The 18,162-nt window shown below is 34.5% G+C and overlaps 3 protein-coding genes across 12 annotated transcripts; 1 reads left to right on the top strand and 2 right to left on the bottom strand.

Annotated features, from left to right (window-relative positions):
- Positions 1 to 677: 677 nt before the first annotated feature.
- LOC118030760 (uncharacterized) lies at positions 678 to 5,488 on the top strand. 9 transcript variants are annotated; one of them, XM_073409794.1, is made up of 8 exons: positions 678 to 905; positions 1,647 to 1,752; positions 2,044 to 2,165; positions 2,279 to 2,672; positions 2,929 to 2,990; positions 3,319 to 3,400; positions 4,892 to 4,990; positions 5,101 to 5,488. In XM_073409794.1, exons 2-7 carry the CDS (start codon positions 1,710 to 1,712, stop codon positions 4,972 to 4,974), a joined length of 786 nt encoding a protein of 261 aa, XP_073265895.1. In that variant the 5' UTR covers positions 678 to 905; positions 1,647 to 1,709; the 3' UTR covers positions 4,975 to 4,990; positions 5,101 to 5,488. The 9 variants fall into 9 exon arrangements, 6 of the variants coding, with proteins under 6 accessions (XP_073265895.1, XP_073265893.1, XP_073265894.1 ...); XM_073409792.1 differs by having other exon boundaries at positions 685 to 905; positions 2,264 to 2,672; XM_073409793.1 differs by having other exon boundaries at positions 685 to 905; positions 2,264 to 2,672; positions 5,112 to 5,488.
- Positions 5,489 to 6,993: 1,505 nt separating this feature from the next.
- Positions 6,994 to 12,676, bottom strand: LOC118030759 (geranylgeranyl transferase type-2 subunit alpha 1). Of its 2 annotated transcripts, XM_035034999.2 has the most exons (10): positions 12,454 to 12,676; positions 10,956 to 11,080; positions 10,700 to 10,862; positions 10,455 to 10,615; positions 10,268 to 10,372; positions 9,049 to 9,843; positions 8,788 to 8,962; positions 8,239 to 8,425; positions 7,505 to 7,932; positions 6,994 to 7,393 (listed from the first exon to the last, which is right to left on the bottom strand). In XM_035034999.2, the coding sequence occupies exons 2-9, from the start codon at positions 11,069 to 11,071 to the stop codon at positions 7,544 to 7,546; spliced, it is 2,091 nt and encodes a 696-aa protein (XP_034890890.1). In that variant the 5' UTR covers positions 11,072 to 11,080; positions 12,454 to 12,676; the 3' UTR covers positions 6,994 to 7,393; positions 7,505 to 7,543. The 2 variants fall into 2 exon arrangements, with proteins under 2 accessions (XP_034890890.1, XP_034890889.1); XM_035034998.2 differs by having other exon boundaries at positions 7,356 to 7,932.
- A 1,717-nt stretch (positions 12,677 to 14,393) lies between these two features.
- Positions 14,394 to 16,848, bottom strand: LOC118030761 (protein ALP1-like). The gene has a single exon (XM_035035011.2). It carries the CDS (start codon positions 16,231 to 16,233, stop codon positions 14,650 to 14,652), a length of 1,584 nt encoding a protein of 527 aa, XP_034890902.1. The 5' UTR covers positions 16,234 to 16,848; the 3' UTR covers positions 14,394 to 14,649.
- Between the last annotated feature and the right edge of the window lie 1,314 nt (positions 16,849 to 18,162).

Below are 18,162 nucleotides of genomic sequence, written 5' to 3' on the forward strand. Positions count from 1 at the left end.
GTACATCATCATGCATAATAACATGTGGAAAAGGATATAATGACACATCCAAAAAGACAGTGAAAGATCATTTTTGGCTACTAAATGGCGCCAAACACACCATCTAAATATCGCGGACGCCACGCACTCGCTAGCATGTGCCCAACATTCACTAACAACTTTTTTATTAAAAAAAAAGTAACAGGTGAAAATACCAAAAGCTCCCATGACCCTCTAATCACCCAAAAAAACTGTTTGAAAATATAAAAATACTCATGAATGCAAACTTTATTTTTTTTCTAAGGTCAAATTTGTATTTTCAATATACATTAATAACAAAAAAAAAAAAAAAAAAATTCTTGCCTAGCAAACCAATATTTTTTTATCCGGAATAAAGAAGTATTTTTAATACTTAAAAATTTATGAAAAGTTATTATTTAACAACTCTAAATTTTATTGATTTTTGAGGGTAAAAACATATTTTTATTATAAAAAAAAATAAAAATGAATTAGACTTAATGATTAACGAGTCAGTTAAAAAATCAAGCACCCTCGTAACTAAGATTACTATTTTTTTCCGCTCAAGAATAAAATAGTAATTTCATTATATTAATCCATAGTAATATAAATCCATTAATACAATGAAATGTACACACCCTGTATACTTTGTCAAGTCACCATTAAAGACATCACACCTTTTTAGATGATCACTACATTAACAGCTAGTTCCATTTTCTAGACAAAAAAAAAAAAAAGAAAAAAAAAGAGAAAGAAACTCCATGGAATCCAATTATAAGGCAGAATTAACTTCGTGAATCCTGCGATTCCTTTGACAAGTCAAGGACGCATCATATGGCTATGGGATGCAGTCAATACAAGAAATAAGAACGAACTTCTGACTTCTGTGTCTTCTGTTGGACGAGCAGGTATGAACAAGTATCTACGATTTTCAAACTTTGTCTAGAAAACTACTCTTGTTTTTTTTTTTTTTGATATATATATTAAAATCATTCAAAAATAATTCAAAATTAGTAATTTAATATTTTTATAGTTAAAAATACTTTTAAAAACAGACTGAAATATATTTTTATTATGTTCAAGTTTCTAACCTTTATTTTACCTATATAAGTGACTGGATTCTTATTTATTTATTTTTATTTGAGTGATTTCTGTTACACGAAGCTCTTAAATGCTAGCGGGTGTTTACTAACACGACAAAAAATGGGTTCTTAACTTTTTATTCTGTTTGGGTGACCTTTTATTTTACCTATTTTAATGATTAATTTATGATTTTTTTTTCATTCAAGTTTCTTTGTCATTCATGAGCTTTTGAGAACGAGTTTGAAAAAATATTTTTTAAAAATTTAAATTTTTTTTATTTTAAATTTTTTATTATTTTGTTGTACTGATATTATTAAAATCTTTGTTTTTTAATAATTTCAAGCAGAATTTATTTGTCATACTCATAGTATTGTGTTGGGATTCTATAAAAACTGAATATTATTTTGATGACAATCAAAGAAAAAATTATTAGTAAACTTGTTTGCAGATAAATCAATCAATTTTTCTGGTTTTATCAAATTCTTATTCCATAAAAATATAAAAGCAGTGTTTATTTGATTATGTAATTGCATATTCAACCCGGGAGGCCCATGGATGTTTTTCAGGAGCTGGTCTAAGCTAGAGCAGAAAGGATCAACATTATAACAGAAACCTCGAATCCATTAGTAATGGCGGAACCGTACAACATATACGATGCTCTTCAAGACAGAGGTGCTTAATTTCCTTCTTTCTCCTAACTCCTAACCTTGAATTTAATTTCCTGCTATAAAATCCCAAAGTGCCCCAAACCCTAAAGTATTAATGTATTGCTTAGAATCATAAATTTGAGCAATGAGTATGGATTTTTGCAACCTTAATTGAACTAATCAGTGCTAATGTTCTTTTTAGGATACTATCAGCTTGTAAAAGCTCGTGTTTCTTAGTGGGTATTTATGTTTTGTTGTTAGCAATTGTTTTTCTTAACAAGACATATGCTTGTGGTTTTGGTCTGTGCTATTTCAGGGTCTGTTTCAAGGCTTTCTTTTCCAGGTTATGTATCAACTGCAGCACCACCATTGGCATCTCATAGTATTCCGGTTTCTACTGAATTTCCGGGTGCTTGTTCGGATTTTCTACAAAGAGATGTAAGAAGTTTACTTGATGGTGACTTTGTTCTGAGAAAGAAATCTTTATTACTTAATATTTATTTTCGATGCTGTAAGTTTATAGTTTTTGGCTGTAGATAAATCCATTGCAGCTGGGATCATATGGTTTGAATGGTTATTCTGGTGTTGGGTTTCGTCCTGAACCTGTTATTGGTGGAGTAATGCCAGGAGCTAGTGGGAAGGGGTATTCCTCTCCTCTAGAAGATCCGAGTTTATTAGCCCAAAGAGGGGATGCTTCAATGCATGCTATTGGTGGAGCAATTCCAGGAGCTACCGGAAAGGGGTACCCATCTCCACTAGAAGATCCAGGTTTATTAAGCCAAAGAGGGGATGCCTCAGTCCGTGTTACTGCAGCGATTCCTGACGTGATAAATGACAGGCCTGGTTCATTGAGAAGTGCAGATGGTCCTCCAGTGCCAAAGGGGGAATCAAACATTCTTTTTGTTGATGGACTCCCTACTGATTGTACCAGAAGAGAAGTAGGCCGTATCCTTATTGGATATTATCCAGGTGCATGTAGCACATTTTTCATGGGAAATATCTATAACATATGAATGTATAACATAATTTCTGGTTTACCTGTTTGCTGTCATCTTTGAGCAACGGTTTCAATTTTGCTCCAGAGGAAGGACAGCTGCTGGCTAATGTTATGCAGAAGTAGCAGGAAATGTGTCTGCAAATCTATTGGTTACACTGCTATGTTATGTGATTTCATTGTTTTGTCCTTGATTTATATTCAAAGATCTCTTTCGTCCATTTATTGGCTACAAAGAAATCAGAGTTGTTCACAAGGAGGCCAGGAAAGTTATCTTGTTGCTGCAATACTTGCGTGTTAAAGATTTATCATTGCCGAGCTTAAAGTAGGAGCTGTCTTGTGTGGTGCCATGTTCCTTTAATCTCAGTTTCAATGTATTTAAAGTTCACAAACAGAAAGATGCTTACAAATTTCCATCAGTGTTGGAGACTGGTATAATCAAGCAATTTAGTTTATACCTTTCATGCTGGTGGTCCTGACTAGGAAGCATTTAGTCCATTGCCTTATATAATGTTATTGCCTTTGAATGGCTTATCCTTTTCTTTGGTTTATGTTTCTATATTTGGTGATCTTTTTTCTACTTTAAGTAAATTGCAGAGTGGAGATAGGGTTACTGTCTTGTGCTTTGTGGAATTCACTGATGCAAATTGTGCTGCTACTGCCATGGAAGCTCTTCAAGGTAAAGTGCACAAAGAATAAACATTACTTTTATCAGTTTACTTTATGATTCGGTTTTCAATTGAAAAACATTTATCACATTAAAGCAACCTTTTATACAAATTTATGTCATGTATCGTTTAACATAATACTTTATCGCAATAAACTTATTGGAAACTATGAAAAGCATGAAATGTTTAACCAATTAAAAGTTAAGCAGGGAAACTTTCATTTAATCAGGCAGTGTAATGTGGATGTTCCCGCAGGTTAGAAGTTTGATGATATGAAACCTGACTCTCCTACCTTGAAAATCCAATTTGCTCGCTTTCCTTTCCGACCTCCATCTGATCGTGATGGGAAACGGATTGGGACCCACGCTAGCTGTTAGCTCATGGCTGGAATGAAGTTAAACTATTGCTTTGGATTTGTTATGGTTCAGAGAGACACGCCTCTGCATTCTGCTAGCACTGCCAATTCACTTCTATAGATCAGAGGAGTCTAGGAAACGGCTTGTTTCTCACATTGGCGTTGCGGGTCGTTTACATGTTATTTATGTTTGAAGCCCCACCCTTGTGATGATATGGAAATATTTTTGTATATTTTTGCGCAACGAGTTTCTTGACTGATACAATTATTTGACGTAAAAGTCATTTCAAGTGTAATACTATAATCTGATGTTCTAATTATGAAGGGCAAGCTGCCTTCTTGATCCAAGGATTTAACCATGAAAATTATAATCTTGATTACATTTTACATTATTTTGGTGATCTGTGGTCAGATGTTCTGCGAAGCAATGGTAATCAAGCAAACCTCAACCTCTTGCTGTCCAGTTGGAGTAAGTTCAAGCTAGAGTTAGTCTAACGCTAACCACTCACTGGGAATACGCTATCTGAAAATCCTCTTGGTTTTGACCTGATTTACCCTACCCCACGGGCCATGTTCAATGCTGGCATGAGCCCATTGCATTATTATTAACAATTAACAAAACAAAAACTCATAGGCAGGGTGATTTTACTGGGGGAACGTTGTGCGCGCACACTGTAATCACTGTGGAGTGGAATACAGCAGTATTCCTTTGATTCTCTTCTAGGCGTTTCTGTGTGTGTTGGTTGGGGTGGCTTAGGGTGTTTGGTTTTGGCTTGGGTTCTGCTGTTGCTGTCCATTGGAGTGGTTTCCTGGCTTGTGGATGTGGATGTGGCGCGCCTGGGAGATTACTTTCACTGGTTTTTTGTTTTCGAGTGTCATGTATTTCATGTTTTAGCCACTCCTGTCGTTCGGCCTCCTGATTTATTTTTGTTTTAGCCAGCGTTTTCATATTTCTGCCCCAGGACTTTATTGTGCACGTTAAATTTGGCTATATAAACTATTTTTTTTTTTTTTTTTTAACGTGGGTGTCCGGGCCAGCTTTGTTGGTATGGGTTTTGATTATGTTGTTTGCGTTTTCTGGTCACCTTTTCTCTACTTTGTGCCTCTAATCATTCTCATCTTTTCATCTATTTGCTGGACTGTGCAGGCTTTTCTGGGGTTCTTGGTTTGTTTCTGTGGTGTCTCATGTCTGTGAGAGAGTTCTCCAGCTGTGGTTTGCTCTCAGCTTGATTGATTTCTTCACCAGGTTTGTTTTCTTTCTTTCTTTGGTTGCCATCTTAGTGTTTGCTTTTTCCCCTCTTTGAATCGCTTGTAATCTTGCTGAAATGCTAAATTGCTAAACTGTGTAAAATGGAGGTACAAAACAGATTACCAGAACTGCTAAACTGCAGGGAAGAAAAGCCTGCTCTCTTTGAGTTGGAATTAACAAAAGGCTCACTGGATATGTGTGCGCTGAATCAGTGTGTTCTGGATTCTATATTCTGCGCAACAATCAAAGCTGCCAGGTCATGTGAAATATAGTGCTGTGTGCATTCAAATATAAAGCTGATTCTTTAGCAAAGTTAAGACCACCAAAGATTAAGGAACTAATCTTTTTATGTTTAGGCTTTACATTAACTATGTGATGTTGAAATTTGTGGTTCGGTGGAAGATGCTTATTTTCTATGGAATATTTTAATGGATCAGGTCTTTTTATAGTTGTTCTTTTTAATCTGTTTAAGTTTGGATCGAGCAATTGATGATTCGCATGCATCCATCCATGATGAAAAAACTATAGTTTATCCTTTTTCCCTTCTCCTTTTGCAGATGTTGCTTTCCTTTTATCCCTTTTTCCCATTTGGAATGAACAAAAGTGCTATTGATTAGTTACAGCAAGCAATCATAACCTATTCTTTTGATTTCCATTCAAAGAAATAAAATAAAAAAGTGTAGAGGAGTATGGTGAAGCTGGTCTGCAGAAGTTTGGCAGTAACATCACAGTAGAGGATATAACGAACATGCTGTGTTTTTTTAGGCTGAGTTGGTTCAGTGGTCAATGGTTTTGCACCTGGTTTTGTGGCTTGCATGGATGCAAGTCCAGTAATTCTGGAATCCAATTTTCTTTTCCTTTTATTATAAGAACCAGTTTTTTTTCTTATTTCAGTATCTCTGCTCTTGAACACCCATCAGCCCATTTCTTTGCTCACTGTGCTTCATTATCAGACATCAGCTTCAATGACATAATAACATTTAAACAGTGGCATACACTTTTTAATTGGGTGCAGGATCAGCTTCTTAGTCATTTAAATCTCTAACTAACAATTTAACAATCTACGTTTTCAGCAATTGCTGCTGTTTTCCATCTGTGCTTGGGAGCCTTCAGATCAGTGGTAAATCAATGTGGCATTGTCGTCACAAACGTTTTCCACCGGTTTTATATTTGATCTTCGTTGCTTTGTTTTCCCTTGACAATTCTTCTCCGAAAACAAACTCGGTTAACAAGTGAAAAGACTGCTCGCAGCAACTTGCCTAGTAGCTGTTCTAATAATTGTGATCATTCCATTAGGGTAAACTATAGCAATATTCTAGTTTGAGCTGCAAATGAATGAAATCTTTCAATTACAAGGACCTTGTTTGATAGAGAGAGAGAACCATGAGTGGTATGGCATGAAAAGCTCCTGTGAACTAAAATACTTAAAATTTAAAAAGTTACTAGTCACAAGTTGACTTGAACCAGAGAAGGGTGAGCATTTCTAAACTAGTAATTACAATATTCATTCATTAAAAAAAAGGTAAACTTGTATACCTCAGTTCATTGCTATTCTTGCAACCTAAGAGGTTGAATCCCACCTGTCACCACGTCATTAATCTTAAAAAAAGAAGGTGGTCATCGCATGAAAATATATGGTGTCATGTAATCTCATAACATTTCTTCCCTAATCCCTGCAGCCAATCCAAGCAAGGAGGAGGTTTTTGGCTCACATTAAAGGAATGGTATAATGACAACGAATTTAGAAGGAGCGCAGAAATAAGGTTAATTAGCCCCCAAAGTCTGTCCATTTCCACTCGATTGGATTCTTCAAGGATATGTCAATCAGGTTATCAAATCAGAAAACTAGAATAAGCTGCTGTTACCAGTTTCTTAGGTGATCACCGGAATATGCACATAAACGTAGCTGTTCCTGCCTGCCATAAAACCAGGGGGCAGATCTTTTTGGTGTCCCATGTGAATGATAGACAATCAGTTTTGCCGAGGAGCAGTGAAGAAAATCTCAAAAGGAATCCAATCAGTTATCGCAAGGAAAAAGGTAGAATCCACCCACCCACTTACACAACATTTTTTTCAATTGTTTACATTAATACTAGCAACTAGTTAAAATAAAAAACAAAGCTATTCTCTTCCTCCAAATCCAAATATATTTCATGATCTTCCTCTAATTGGAAAGATAATTATAGTCTATCGGTGCAATATGTTATTTTGGGTTGCATTTACTCGAGCAATCTCATCTATATCTGACAATTCATTGTAATCTTGTATAGTAGATTTCAGCTACATTTGACTTGCCATCACAAGTTTCTGATTACACCTTTTTGCTGCATGCCAAATCTCGAGTTCTCCAAAAAGATGAATGTTTGAAGCAAGAATCGAATTTTTTTTCCTGACATTAAGCTAGTCATTCCACACACCATATGCCAAATTCAAATCAGCCAAAGCAAGACTTGGATGTTATTAATACATGAACAAGGAGCTTAAATACCCAGCACCACGAGTATGGCATACCTCATGATTTGGAGCAGTGAAAATCACTATAAATCAAAATCAGTTCAATTGTACACCATCCAGCCACTTGAGTGCAGGCATGACCTTAGCCAGAAATGCCGTAAATTTCTCATCAGCAATTGCATTCCCTGCTATGTCTATTTGAGTCAACTTCAAGCCTCTCAGAATAAAAAAGGCTTCCCAATAGCTCACCAAACTCACACCATCAGTCACAGTTTCATTGCCATCCCATTCACTCCCGACTGAGTGACACAAAGGAGAAGAGCACAGATATCTTGTTGTATCAATAGAGTGTGAGCCTATCTCATTGTATGAAAGATCTAACACTTTCATTGACTTCAAATGTCTCAGAGGCTCAAGAGAAGTAAAACTACCAAATTTATTCTTACTCAAATTCAAGTGTGAGAGAAGTTGCATGGCCTCCAAACCTGCCACAAGTTCCAAAAATCAAAGAATAAATTTATTTTCAATCAAGAAAATGAGGTAGCTTTTTAAGCACTAGAATGAATCAGGCAAACTGGGAAGAGTCAACTGAACTTCAAACTATTTAATAAATTCACATGTAAAGTGCAACTACCGGTAACTATGTGCAATAAATTAAATGACAATATATTGGTTGTTTCTTAAGCACCACATAGATAAAAAGATAAAATTGATAAGAATGCAAGCAGCTCAGATAGGTGAATCAGTTAATGACCTCTCTCATTATGAAAGTTATATATATATTTTTTTACCTTCAATTGATTGGAGCTCATTGTGGCTGAGGTCTAGCATTTGGACCCACAATAATTTCTCAAAAGACCCCAATCGTGATAATGATAATCCATTGAGCCTTAGGCAAATGGGATTGCTACTGCTTGATGAAGTTAAGTTCCTATAGCGAAAGCAATAACTCAGTAAAGACTCCCTACCATAAATCACCTGCAGAATCATGGGTAAAATAGAATGATTAATTAAAACTCAAAACTGTTTTATCATAGCCAGATCCCTGTGGATTACAATTAAAAAAAAAAATTCAATAAACTTTGCTCTTTCATAAAAATTTTAAAAGACAAGCTTGTATCTCTAATAGAACACCAATGACGTTCAGCAAGTAATTTTATCTCATTCTTGTAATTAACCATTCATTCAGCTAATCTAACAGCAAGAACAAATACACAGGGCAACTTAAAAATATCACTTTCTCACACTCCAGAATTTAAAATATTTAGTGATACATTATGTACATTTCAAAACTGAAGCTATGGTTCATGTGCATTACTCCTTCAAAGAGGAAGATTCACCTTTTCTAATAAAACCAAGCTGTGTTCATCCTTGTAGAATCGAGAATGCGGTGGATCCAACTTCATTAATTCACTATAAAGTCTAAGAACTTCTTCAGAATGGACTGGTTTTTCAGAAGACATCAACGCATCACGAGCAGTCAACAGTCTTGCAAGTGTCAGTTTTCCAATTTTACTACAAGAAATAGAAGTTAATAATTAGGCTTAGCAATATAAGCTTTTCCAAGCACAGTAGTTACCCATCAAAAAAAGCAGGCTTACCAGTCCAACAATTCACGAAAGTTGCTTATCTCTTCATCTATGATTTTTGCTTGCCATGAGGAATCTGTTGGCTCACGTTCATTCTTAATACTTAGGTGGTCAAGGGGAAGAACTGAATTTGACTCCAGAGAATCTGGTTCATAAATATGAAAATTTTCATCTCTCCATGATATTTTCTCTGAACCTAATCCTTCCACTGGTTCTGTTTTCGCAGGTTGTACATGCACCGTAAATGAAAAATGAGAAGGATGGCTATAGTGAAAACCACTAGAAGAAATGATTCCTTGAGAATGTCCAAGGGTAACCTCCATGGTATAACCTCCTAAAGAATCAAGCTCCACCTCAGGGAACTTCAATTGTCCAACCCAAACTTGGGTGGTTTTAGAGTTATTTGATAAAATAGGTTTCCAAATTACATCCTTAGTCACGTTAAACCCAGATGAAACAGTAACTGTTGATGTATTTACACCCTCAACAGCTTGATTGAAGTAAAGAATGAGTGGAAGTGATCCAGAATCAAATTGGTAGGTGTTGAATGGAGAAGAAGAACCTAGATCTAGGTACCTATCTCCAGATAGAGTGATCTCAGAACCATGAGCAGGCCATGAAGAAGCTAGCAGAGGAGACTCAGCTTTAACAGTTTGATCAAGTAGCCAACGATGATAAAACCAACCACTCTGATCATCTTCATCTGTAAAAACAGCTTCGCGAACCAATTCATACTCCCTGATCAAGACCTCATCTTTCCGTGAAAATGCTTGAACCTTTTTCTTCATCAAGTTAGACACAAGCACACTGCAAAACTCTCCCATTAAGCTAATAACACTTACAAAATTTCCCATGTAAAAAAAGACAAATCAAATTGTAAGCACACAATCAAACCAACATGAACTAGGATGTAATGTTGTATATATACCTAGTAAAAAGCATCGGCATAGAGCTTGGTTTAAGAACAATGGCAAGAAAATTTGAACAATGACATCTCTATATGTTCCACGAACAGTAACTTCAATGAACTAGAAAACAAACTCCTCAAAATACTATTCTTTTTATGTGGCAAGGACTGAATTTCAGTGTTTATTTCATATAAGCAATACAAATAAACATGTTAAAATACCCTGCATTCATAAATAATCAGTATGAAATTCCAGTTTTAACATCTGATGCAATTTCATAATACTTGCAGCTTTTGAAAAAAAAAAAATACTGATTAGAATACCTTCGATTGTGCCAGGCAGAATAATTACTAAAATTCTTATCAATAAAATCCTGTGTGTGATTCAGTTCATCTTCATCAGATCTATTCAATAATGCCGCTACGAATCTGGGGAAAAAAAGAAAAAAAAACTTCAAATAGCATATAACTCAATAAAGAAAATTATAAAACCTAAAAGTCAGGTCTTCACCTGCGGTAATTCCAGGCATGAAAATTCCGAGGATCTACATTTTGAAGCTTGTCCAAAAGCCTCAACTCATTTTCTGTAGAAGAATGCCCTTTATTTAGCACCCATTTACGATGATACCATGCACCGTATGACTTGAAATTTTGCCTCAACGCATTCTCTACCTAAAAATATGTAATTATAATCTTTATCTTTAATTGAATAGAAAATGAAAAATCAATCTGAGGTTTAAGAGAGAGAGAAATGACCACTCGAAGTTCTTGATCAAGAATTGAGTTAACAGAGTCAGGATCCAAGTTGGACTCCAAAAGACTGTGTTGAACAGCGAGTTTTCTATAGTTCCAAGCAGTGTAACATTCTGGATTGATCTCTAAAAGTTTAGAGCTTAGCTCTAATGCTTCCTTCGTAAAACTGCGTACAGAAAAAGAAAAGGAGACAGTAAAAGGGTCACTTAATAGGGTTTTTCAACTTAAGACAAGAGTGAAGAAAGAAAAAGGAGAATACATTTTTTGGTGGTGATTCAAAAGGAATTGAGATTGGAGGATTCTTAGTTTCTCGGCTTTGGCAGCGGAGGCAGCTAAATCTTCAGGTTTTGGGGCTTTGCGAGGCCGACCGTGCATTTTCCTTGTCTACATAAGATCACACAAATAGGAATATTGAACATGGGAAAAAAAGTGAAATCAAAATATGATAAGCAAGAAACATACATTGTACAATCTAGGCAAACAAACATAACAAAGAGGTATTCAAAACACAAATTAAAGCATAAGAACACAACTTGATTGTTGAAAAGCAAATAGACAAAGCTTAGCCTCAAACCAGGTCTCCAATGAAGTTGCCATGTTGCTGCAGGAGAAATTTCAATGAACTAAATGGTAGCCTCAAAACTCGATGACACAAACATCAAAGTTAAACAAATAGAATAAAAATATGACATGAACTCGTCCAAAATGTCAACATCAGCCACCACCCTCAAGGATTTATTTGACTAGGTACTATGCACACATACAATTTTAGCAAAAGACAAACAAAAATGCATGCCGACAAAGTAACAAGCGAACCTAGAAATAAACAAAAACCGAGTAGAGTATGACAAAGAAGTGCGAATAAATTTGGAATAATTTTTGAAATTTCAAACCAAGACAAGCAAAGCTCAAACTTAGATTTCTGAAAAGTTTTATGCAAATGAGAAACCATAGCATGAAATCTCAAACAAACACAACGACAAACTAAATATCAAATTGTTTCATACAACAGCACACATCGCACTCAAATGGAATAGGCATATTCATCACAACATTACAACAATAGACCAAACCATTACACCTCGAATAAGCCATCATATAAATCCACAAATTTGAGGCATCGATCAACAACTTATTTAAGCTCAAGATTCACCCAGAAGCATCATACTCTCGGGTAGCCACTCAATGGTGTGACCCAACACTTCAATTATTACACAACACACATAAACATGTGGACATCATGTAAATACAACATAGACTTATGCAAGTAGTCGAAATTGCCAGCGGGAAGCTGCTAGGACATCGGTGGCATGTGGCCTGAAAATGGGTGCATAGGGGACTTCTGAATGTCGTCCCACCCGTTTGTCAAGTATTCATCTATCAGGAGATGTATCCCTATCACAAAAATATGAATAAGGAGAATCTACTCCGTCATTTCCAACTTTTTTCTTTTATTCGACGATAAGGGTATTCTTGAATCAGTTTGTGTGTCAGTTAAAACTACTTCTTTTTCCCGGCAATCTTAAAAGCACACTCCTCCCATCGACCTAGTGCATTTAAATGAACTCAATAAATTCTTCTAAGTGCTAGCCTCAAAGTATTGATATAGAAAAATAAAGAAATTGAGCAAACCTCCTTAACCATCAAACTATTATCAATAAATTTGAGATAATGGAACAACGTACGGAAAGAGAATAAGAAACATTCAAGACAAAAGACCGTCGGACACAATTCATATCAGAAGTCAAATTACATACCTCCGAATTGATGATTAACAAGAAAATGAAGGATATGACCCCTGCCTAGCTAGCTAGCTGTGCCTGAGGATTTCGATTGAAGAAAGTGGCTGCTATTGCAACTCCATTGAAGAAGCTTAGATCTTCTCCAAACTGGACAAAAGATAGAAGATGTCGATCTACTGAGCCACTCTCTCTTTCTCAACAACTAAAAGAAAAAAGACTTTTAATTTTAGTGAGACGGAGAAAGATTGTGCTTTTATTTAGGGGAGGGAAAGAAATATAATAATAAATTGCTCGTAAATATTCAATCAAAATAAAAAAAAAATTAAGTTTACAATTTTTAAATAAACTTTTAACATGTTTTTATTATATTTATTATTTTATTAGCTTTCATCACATGTAAAATAAAAACATATTACCTCCATACATATTTTTTAAAATTTAATTTGATAATCATAAATAATTTTTTTAAAACAATAATTCTAGTTAAAAAATAATTTTATTAAGATAGATATATAAATGAAAAAAATTAAATATAAAACTGAAAATATATATTTTCTCTGTATTCCAAATCAAATCGCTTAATTTTTTCATAAGATTTTATTTTAATGATTGTTGTTTTTTATTAGAAAAGTGTAATCCTAGTTAAAAACAATAACATTGTTTTTAAGAAGATTAAAAAACAATTATGATAATATTATCAATTCATTTACAAATAATTATGTATTATCATGATATATGAAATTTTAATAATAATTTACTTATTAATATTTAATATTAAATGAGAATTATATATATATTCTAATTCTTTTATTTTTTTATAAAATTAAGAATCCATGATGAAAAAATATGTTTTTATTTGTTAAAAAATTATATTATTAAAAGAAAAAGAAATTATGCTAGAATTTTTTATCAATGGAGTTTAAATTATTTTTATTTTCTAACAATTATTTTTATTATTGTATAATTAAATAAAAACCAAAGAGCTTAAATTTAATATCTTAATATGCATTTTCATCAATATTATGATTCAATATTTAATTTTAATAAAAAAATTATTATTATTTATTAATATATATATATATATATATATAATTATTAATTTATTTTATTTAACATACAAATCAATTTTTTAGTTTATAATTAATTTTTTTAACGGAACCAGCCAACTAAAAAAATTCATCGCAATACAGATGCCCACTTCTAAATTAGATTTGGGCTTTCTTCAAATTCATCATAAAGGGCTCTCAATCTCAAATAAAGAAAACGCATCAATTTGCCAGGGTCATAACACAATTTTTGGCCGCTGTCTCCATTCTTTTATTTTTCGAAACACCTTTTTTTTTTTTTTTTTTTTGTTCAATATGAGTGTTCTGCTAGTTTACACATATCTTGACTAATTTCATGAGTCATGAAATTAACAATTATATAAGCCTTCAATGATCCTGAAACATATAAAACTCAAACTGATAATCTCTAAAGAGAAAAAATTAGAGTTTAATCGGTTAAGTTTTACACTCCTAAAAATTTATTTAAATTTTATTTTTTAGCTTTAAGAGAGTAGGGGTGAATTTAGTTTTTTCATAATCTAACTTTTGACTCTTTATTTTGTGAAAGAATTAGTAAAAAGTTAAAAAATATATCTTTTTAGTAAATTTATTTTCTAAAAACCAACATCAATTTTTTTAAATAATAAAAAATTAAAAAAAAATCAAAATGATGAATTTTAAAATAAAACACACAATAAAGGTAAAATTTCATAAAAAAAAAAAATATTATAAGGGTAATGTTGTTTTTCCTTTAAATATAATTAGTTTTTTGTTTGAATTTTTGAAACCAGTATTTATTTTTAAAATTTTTAGTTTTCTTTAGTTAATTATTAGGTGATGATTTTCAATGTTCAACAATAAACTTTTGACTTCTGAAACAACATCCACCAATCGAGATGCGAAAATGTTAAAAAATTTCATTCATATTTTTAATTTCAATACAAGTATGGAAACTAAGTTACATAATGTCCCTTTGATCTAATCTTTTTTCTGTGTAGAAATTAAACCTAGAAAAGGGGTGGGTATCATCGGCTACATTTGTGAAAGCCAGGCAGTTCCACAACCCGAGATGAAGAACAAGCTGCAATGGTGTTGGTGTTGCTGCTGCTGCTGTGGCTGTTCTACAGTACAACCACAACATAACACAGACAAAAAAATAAAATAATTACAGAAATCTGGTGCCCGCATGGCAATGGTGCAGAAGATTATGAGCAATAGCATCCCTAGCTTTCATTGAAGTTGCCGATCTCAGAGCAACCTCAGGAACCATCTCATCGTCAACAAGTTCCACCCTCAGCTCTGGATCAATGTCCTCATTTTGCATCTCACAGATATTATGCAGCACGCAGCATGCCCCAAGCACCACCGGTAAGTCCTGCAGTTTCACCTCTGTTCTTTTCTGCAGGCAGCTCCACCTCCCTTTCAGCCTCGCAAAGGCATCCTTCGCAACCATTTGAATCTCCCCAATCTTCTCATTGAAGGCGTGCTGCGTCCATGTCAAATTCTGCTGCGCGTAGGGCACCAAAACCCAATCCATTAATGGGTACCCTGAAGTCCCGACAATCCAGACATCCCTCAAGAGGCCTCCATTGGCCCTCTGAAATAAAGCAGACTTCTCCAACACCTGATCATCAGGCATCGAACCAGGCCAGCCAATGCACACATCAGTAAACACCCCTTTTGGATCGACAACACCTTGAACAGTGATTGAATACGATGTCTTCTGATTCCTCTCTGTATGCCTCTTGTTAAAATACGCGGCAACGCTAATCTTTGGAGCTATGATAGGTATATGAGTAGTGTACATAGACCCCACAACATTGGGGATCCCAGAAATGGATTCAAATTCGTTTTTTATCTTCCTCAAACCATCCTCGTCGGGCCACTGCAGATACTTGGGCATTAAAACACTCCTTATAGCTGAACATACTTCAAGAACTAATTTATGGCAAGTAGAAATACCCAAACCAAACCTCTTGGATACAAGTCTAAGTGGTTCGCCAGTAGCCAATCTCCAAATACAAACAGCAACTCTTTGCCTAACAGGGATAGCATTACGCAAAGTAGTATCTTCTTTAGCTATAACTGAATTTAACTCCTCGCAGATCATATCAAAAGTAGACTTACTCATTCGAAAAGCCTTCTTGAATTCTTCCTCTGGATAATCTGGTCTATTACAATCATCCCACCATTCTTTATCTCTGTTTTTCACCCATAACCGTCTTTGTTGACCACCGCCACCGTGCTTTGTATCTTTAATCGATCCTTCCCTGGCAGCCACGCCATTAGAGACGGCTGAAACAGCCAAAGCACCAGCTGCTGCCCTTGAATTCTTGCGCTTTCTTCTTTCTGTTTCTTGAACTTCCACGTGGTAGTCTTGGAATTTGTCGTAGTATTCAACCATTGTTTTAATCGTTTTATCGTGGTTAGCATCTAATAATACCTTCTCTTCGTTTGAAGCCTTGCTCTGCTCTTCTTGATCGCTCTTTTCTTGTTGTTCTAGCAATATCAACGATGTGATGATACCCTTCAAGTTTTTCTTCTTCTTCTCTCTGCCGTCTTGCTCAAAAGAATCGTTGCCATCGCTATCATTTCCCTGCCTGTCCTCCTCCTTTCTTTGCCTTTTCTTGGAGTTGCTGATGCTATTGGGTTCATTCATTTGGCGGAGTGAGGATGGAAGAAAGGTGAACATGAGGGAGGAGTTTCGAGCGAGGTTGTTGGTTTGGTAAAGAAGGGAGTTTTCATACATATAAAAAACGAAAAGAGTTGAAACAAAAGACAAGAGAAACTTCAACTGCTGGCTTTGAAGAAATGTGTGGACAAAGTGTGAACACACTGACAATACTAGGTTTAGATCCCTTTCACTTGTATGATTACATGCCCTGACTGCGCAAGGCTAGCTGTGTTTAACTGTTAATCACAGCCTCCCCCTTCAGATATTTGCAAGACATCTAACAAATGACTACTGGTTTTCATCAAATGGAACAAGAATTCTTTAAAATTTAATCCTTTTGACCACACATAAAACTATATTCGGGCTTCTCGTTATTCCTCGTTTAATATACTTTTTCGGGCGTTAAAACCCTAATTTTATATATATATAAAAAGATAAAAATAACCAAATGAATCTAGATGAGGTCATTTATAATACAAACCCCCTGTCTTAGTCTTTAGACCCATATTTTTCTTTTCTTTGAATGGCTACATGATGCTCCCACCAACAAATTATCCAACTTCATAGCAGCACCCATTCATTCCCTGTTGTTTATTAACGAATTATTTGTCAAAATAATGATGGTGCTGCGTATAGAAGGAATAAAGCGTGCTTGTGAGACGGTAAAGCCATGAATTGCGTGCCCTAGATCTTTCAAGAGATTATAATAAAAACGTGGGCTAGGTGTGGACACAGCTTTGGGAAGGCGCTTCATGTTAGACTTTGTGGTATATTGGGGCGGGGGTGGTGCCCGCCTGTGACTTCAGGTTTCACACGGTTTCTTGTGGATTCCGGCTGCTTTACTGGAATGTTGCTGATGTGGTTTGTCCTTATCGATCTGCATTTACAGAGAGCTGTTTTTTTGTTTTTTAATAATAAAATATAATTCAATTGATCAGATTTTATATTTTTTTCTCAAATATTATTATTTTAAATGCTATAAATTTAATCGGGTTATTATTGGTTATTAATTTTAAAATTTTAAAAAATTAATCAAAATATATATAAACTGGTCCGGACACACAATATTATCTAAAAAAAATTGCATTTCAGACAGTCGTTGGTGGTGGACCAATTAAATTTGAATTTGAGTGCAGGCAGCAGCAACTCCAAATGGATGGGACCTTTCTTTGAACAGGGCCAGGGTAGATGAATGACAGGGACATAGGCGAATACAAATTTGTCAAGTACTTTGGTGAATTCTTGACCACGATGTCTAGATGCCCTTAAAGCCAAGGTGCTCGTGTAGCCCTAGGAGGGATTTTCTTCTCTCCTTCGCCACGGTTAAAACACCTTATTTGTGGGAAAAAAAACCAGATATCAAAAAGTTACGGCAGAAGAAAACATAAAAAGGAAAAGAGCTTGGTAGAATCTATAGTTATTATCATGCTTGAGAGTTGAGAGGAGAAGGAAAAAAAACCCCATAGAAAATCTATAGTTATTCTACCGTGGAGACTGCTCAACTAATAATAAAAGCTTATCAAGTTGGTTTATAAAATATTGCGAAAGGATTTATGACAATATTAAAAAAGGATGTATGTGGTGTCATATCAACAAATCAAAAAATAAATTATATAAAATATCATGAGATGAATATCTCATACTTATATTTAATTATTTAATTTAATTTAATTGAAAAACAAAAATCCTATTGAAAAAACTAAATTTAACCTAGAATGATAAATAAAAAGACTCGAAATAACTTGAATCATCACCAAAATTAATGAAAAATTATACATAAAGAAAATAAAAAAAAATAATAGAGTCAAATCTACAATTAAATAAATATAGAAAGATAAAACTAAAAGAATATTAGCTTAAAAAAAGAAAAGAAAAACAAACAAGCAAACCTAGGTGAATTTTTTAAATTTGAGTTAAACTTCCAAACTCATAACCTATGAAATTTTAGACCCGGGCTCAATTAAGACGCTCAATCTCCAATAAATTCAATGTTAAAACATGAAA

The sequence above is a fragment of the Populus alba genome, chromosome 6 (assembly GCF_005239225.2).
Source record: "Populus alba chromosome 6, ASM523922v2, whole genome shotgun sequence".
Taxonomy (NCBI): domain Eukaryota; kingdom Viridiplantae; phylum Streptophyta; class Magnoliopsida; order Malpighiales; family Salicaceae; genus Populus; species Populus alba.

Bases quoted from the DNA above. Each gene is read 5' to 3' on its own strand.
- LOC118030760 (XM_073409792.1), top strand. From the start codon at position 1,710: ATGGCGGAACCGTACAACATATACGATGCTCTTCAAGACAGAG. The intron at 2,166-2,263 runs GTAAGAAGTTTA...TTTTGGCTGTAG, and splicing joins CGGATTTTCTACAAAGAGAT to ATAAATCCATTGCAGCTGGG. The intron at 2,673-2,928 runs GTATCCTTATTG...TTATATTCAAAG, and splicing joins TACCAGAAGAGAAGTAGGCC to ATCTCTTTCGTCCATTTATT.
- LOC118030759 (XM_035034999.2), bottom strand. From the start codon at position 11,071: ATGCACGGTCGGCCTCGCAAAGCCCCAAAACCTGAAGATTTAGCTGCC. The intron at 8,963-9,048 runs GTAAGCCTGCTT...TATTTCTTGTAG, and splicing joins TTTCGTGAATTGTTGGACTG to TAAAATTGGAAAACTGACAC. The intron at 7,933-8,238 runs GTAAAAAAATAT...AACTTGTGGCAG, and splicing joins TGAGCTCCAATCAATTGAAG to GTTTGGAGGCCATGCAACTT.
- LOC118030761 (XM_035035011.2), bottom strand. From the start codon at position 16,233: ATGTATGAAAACTCCCTTCTTTACCAAACCAACAACCTCGCTCGAAAC.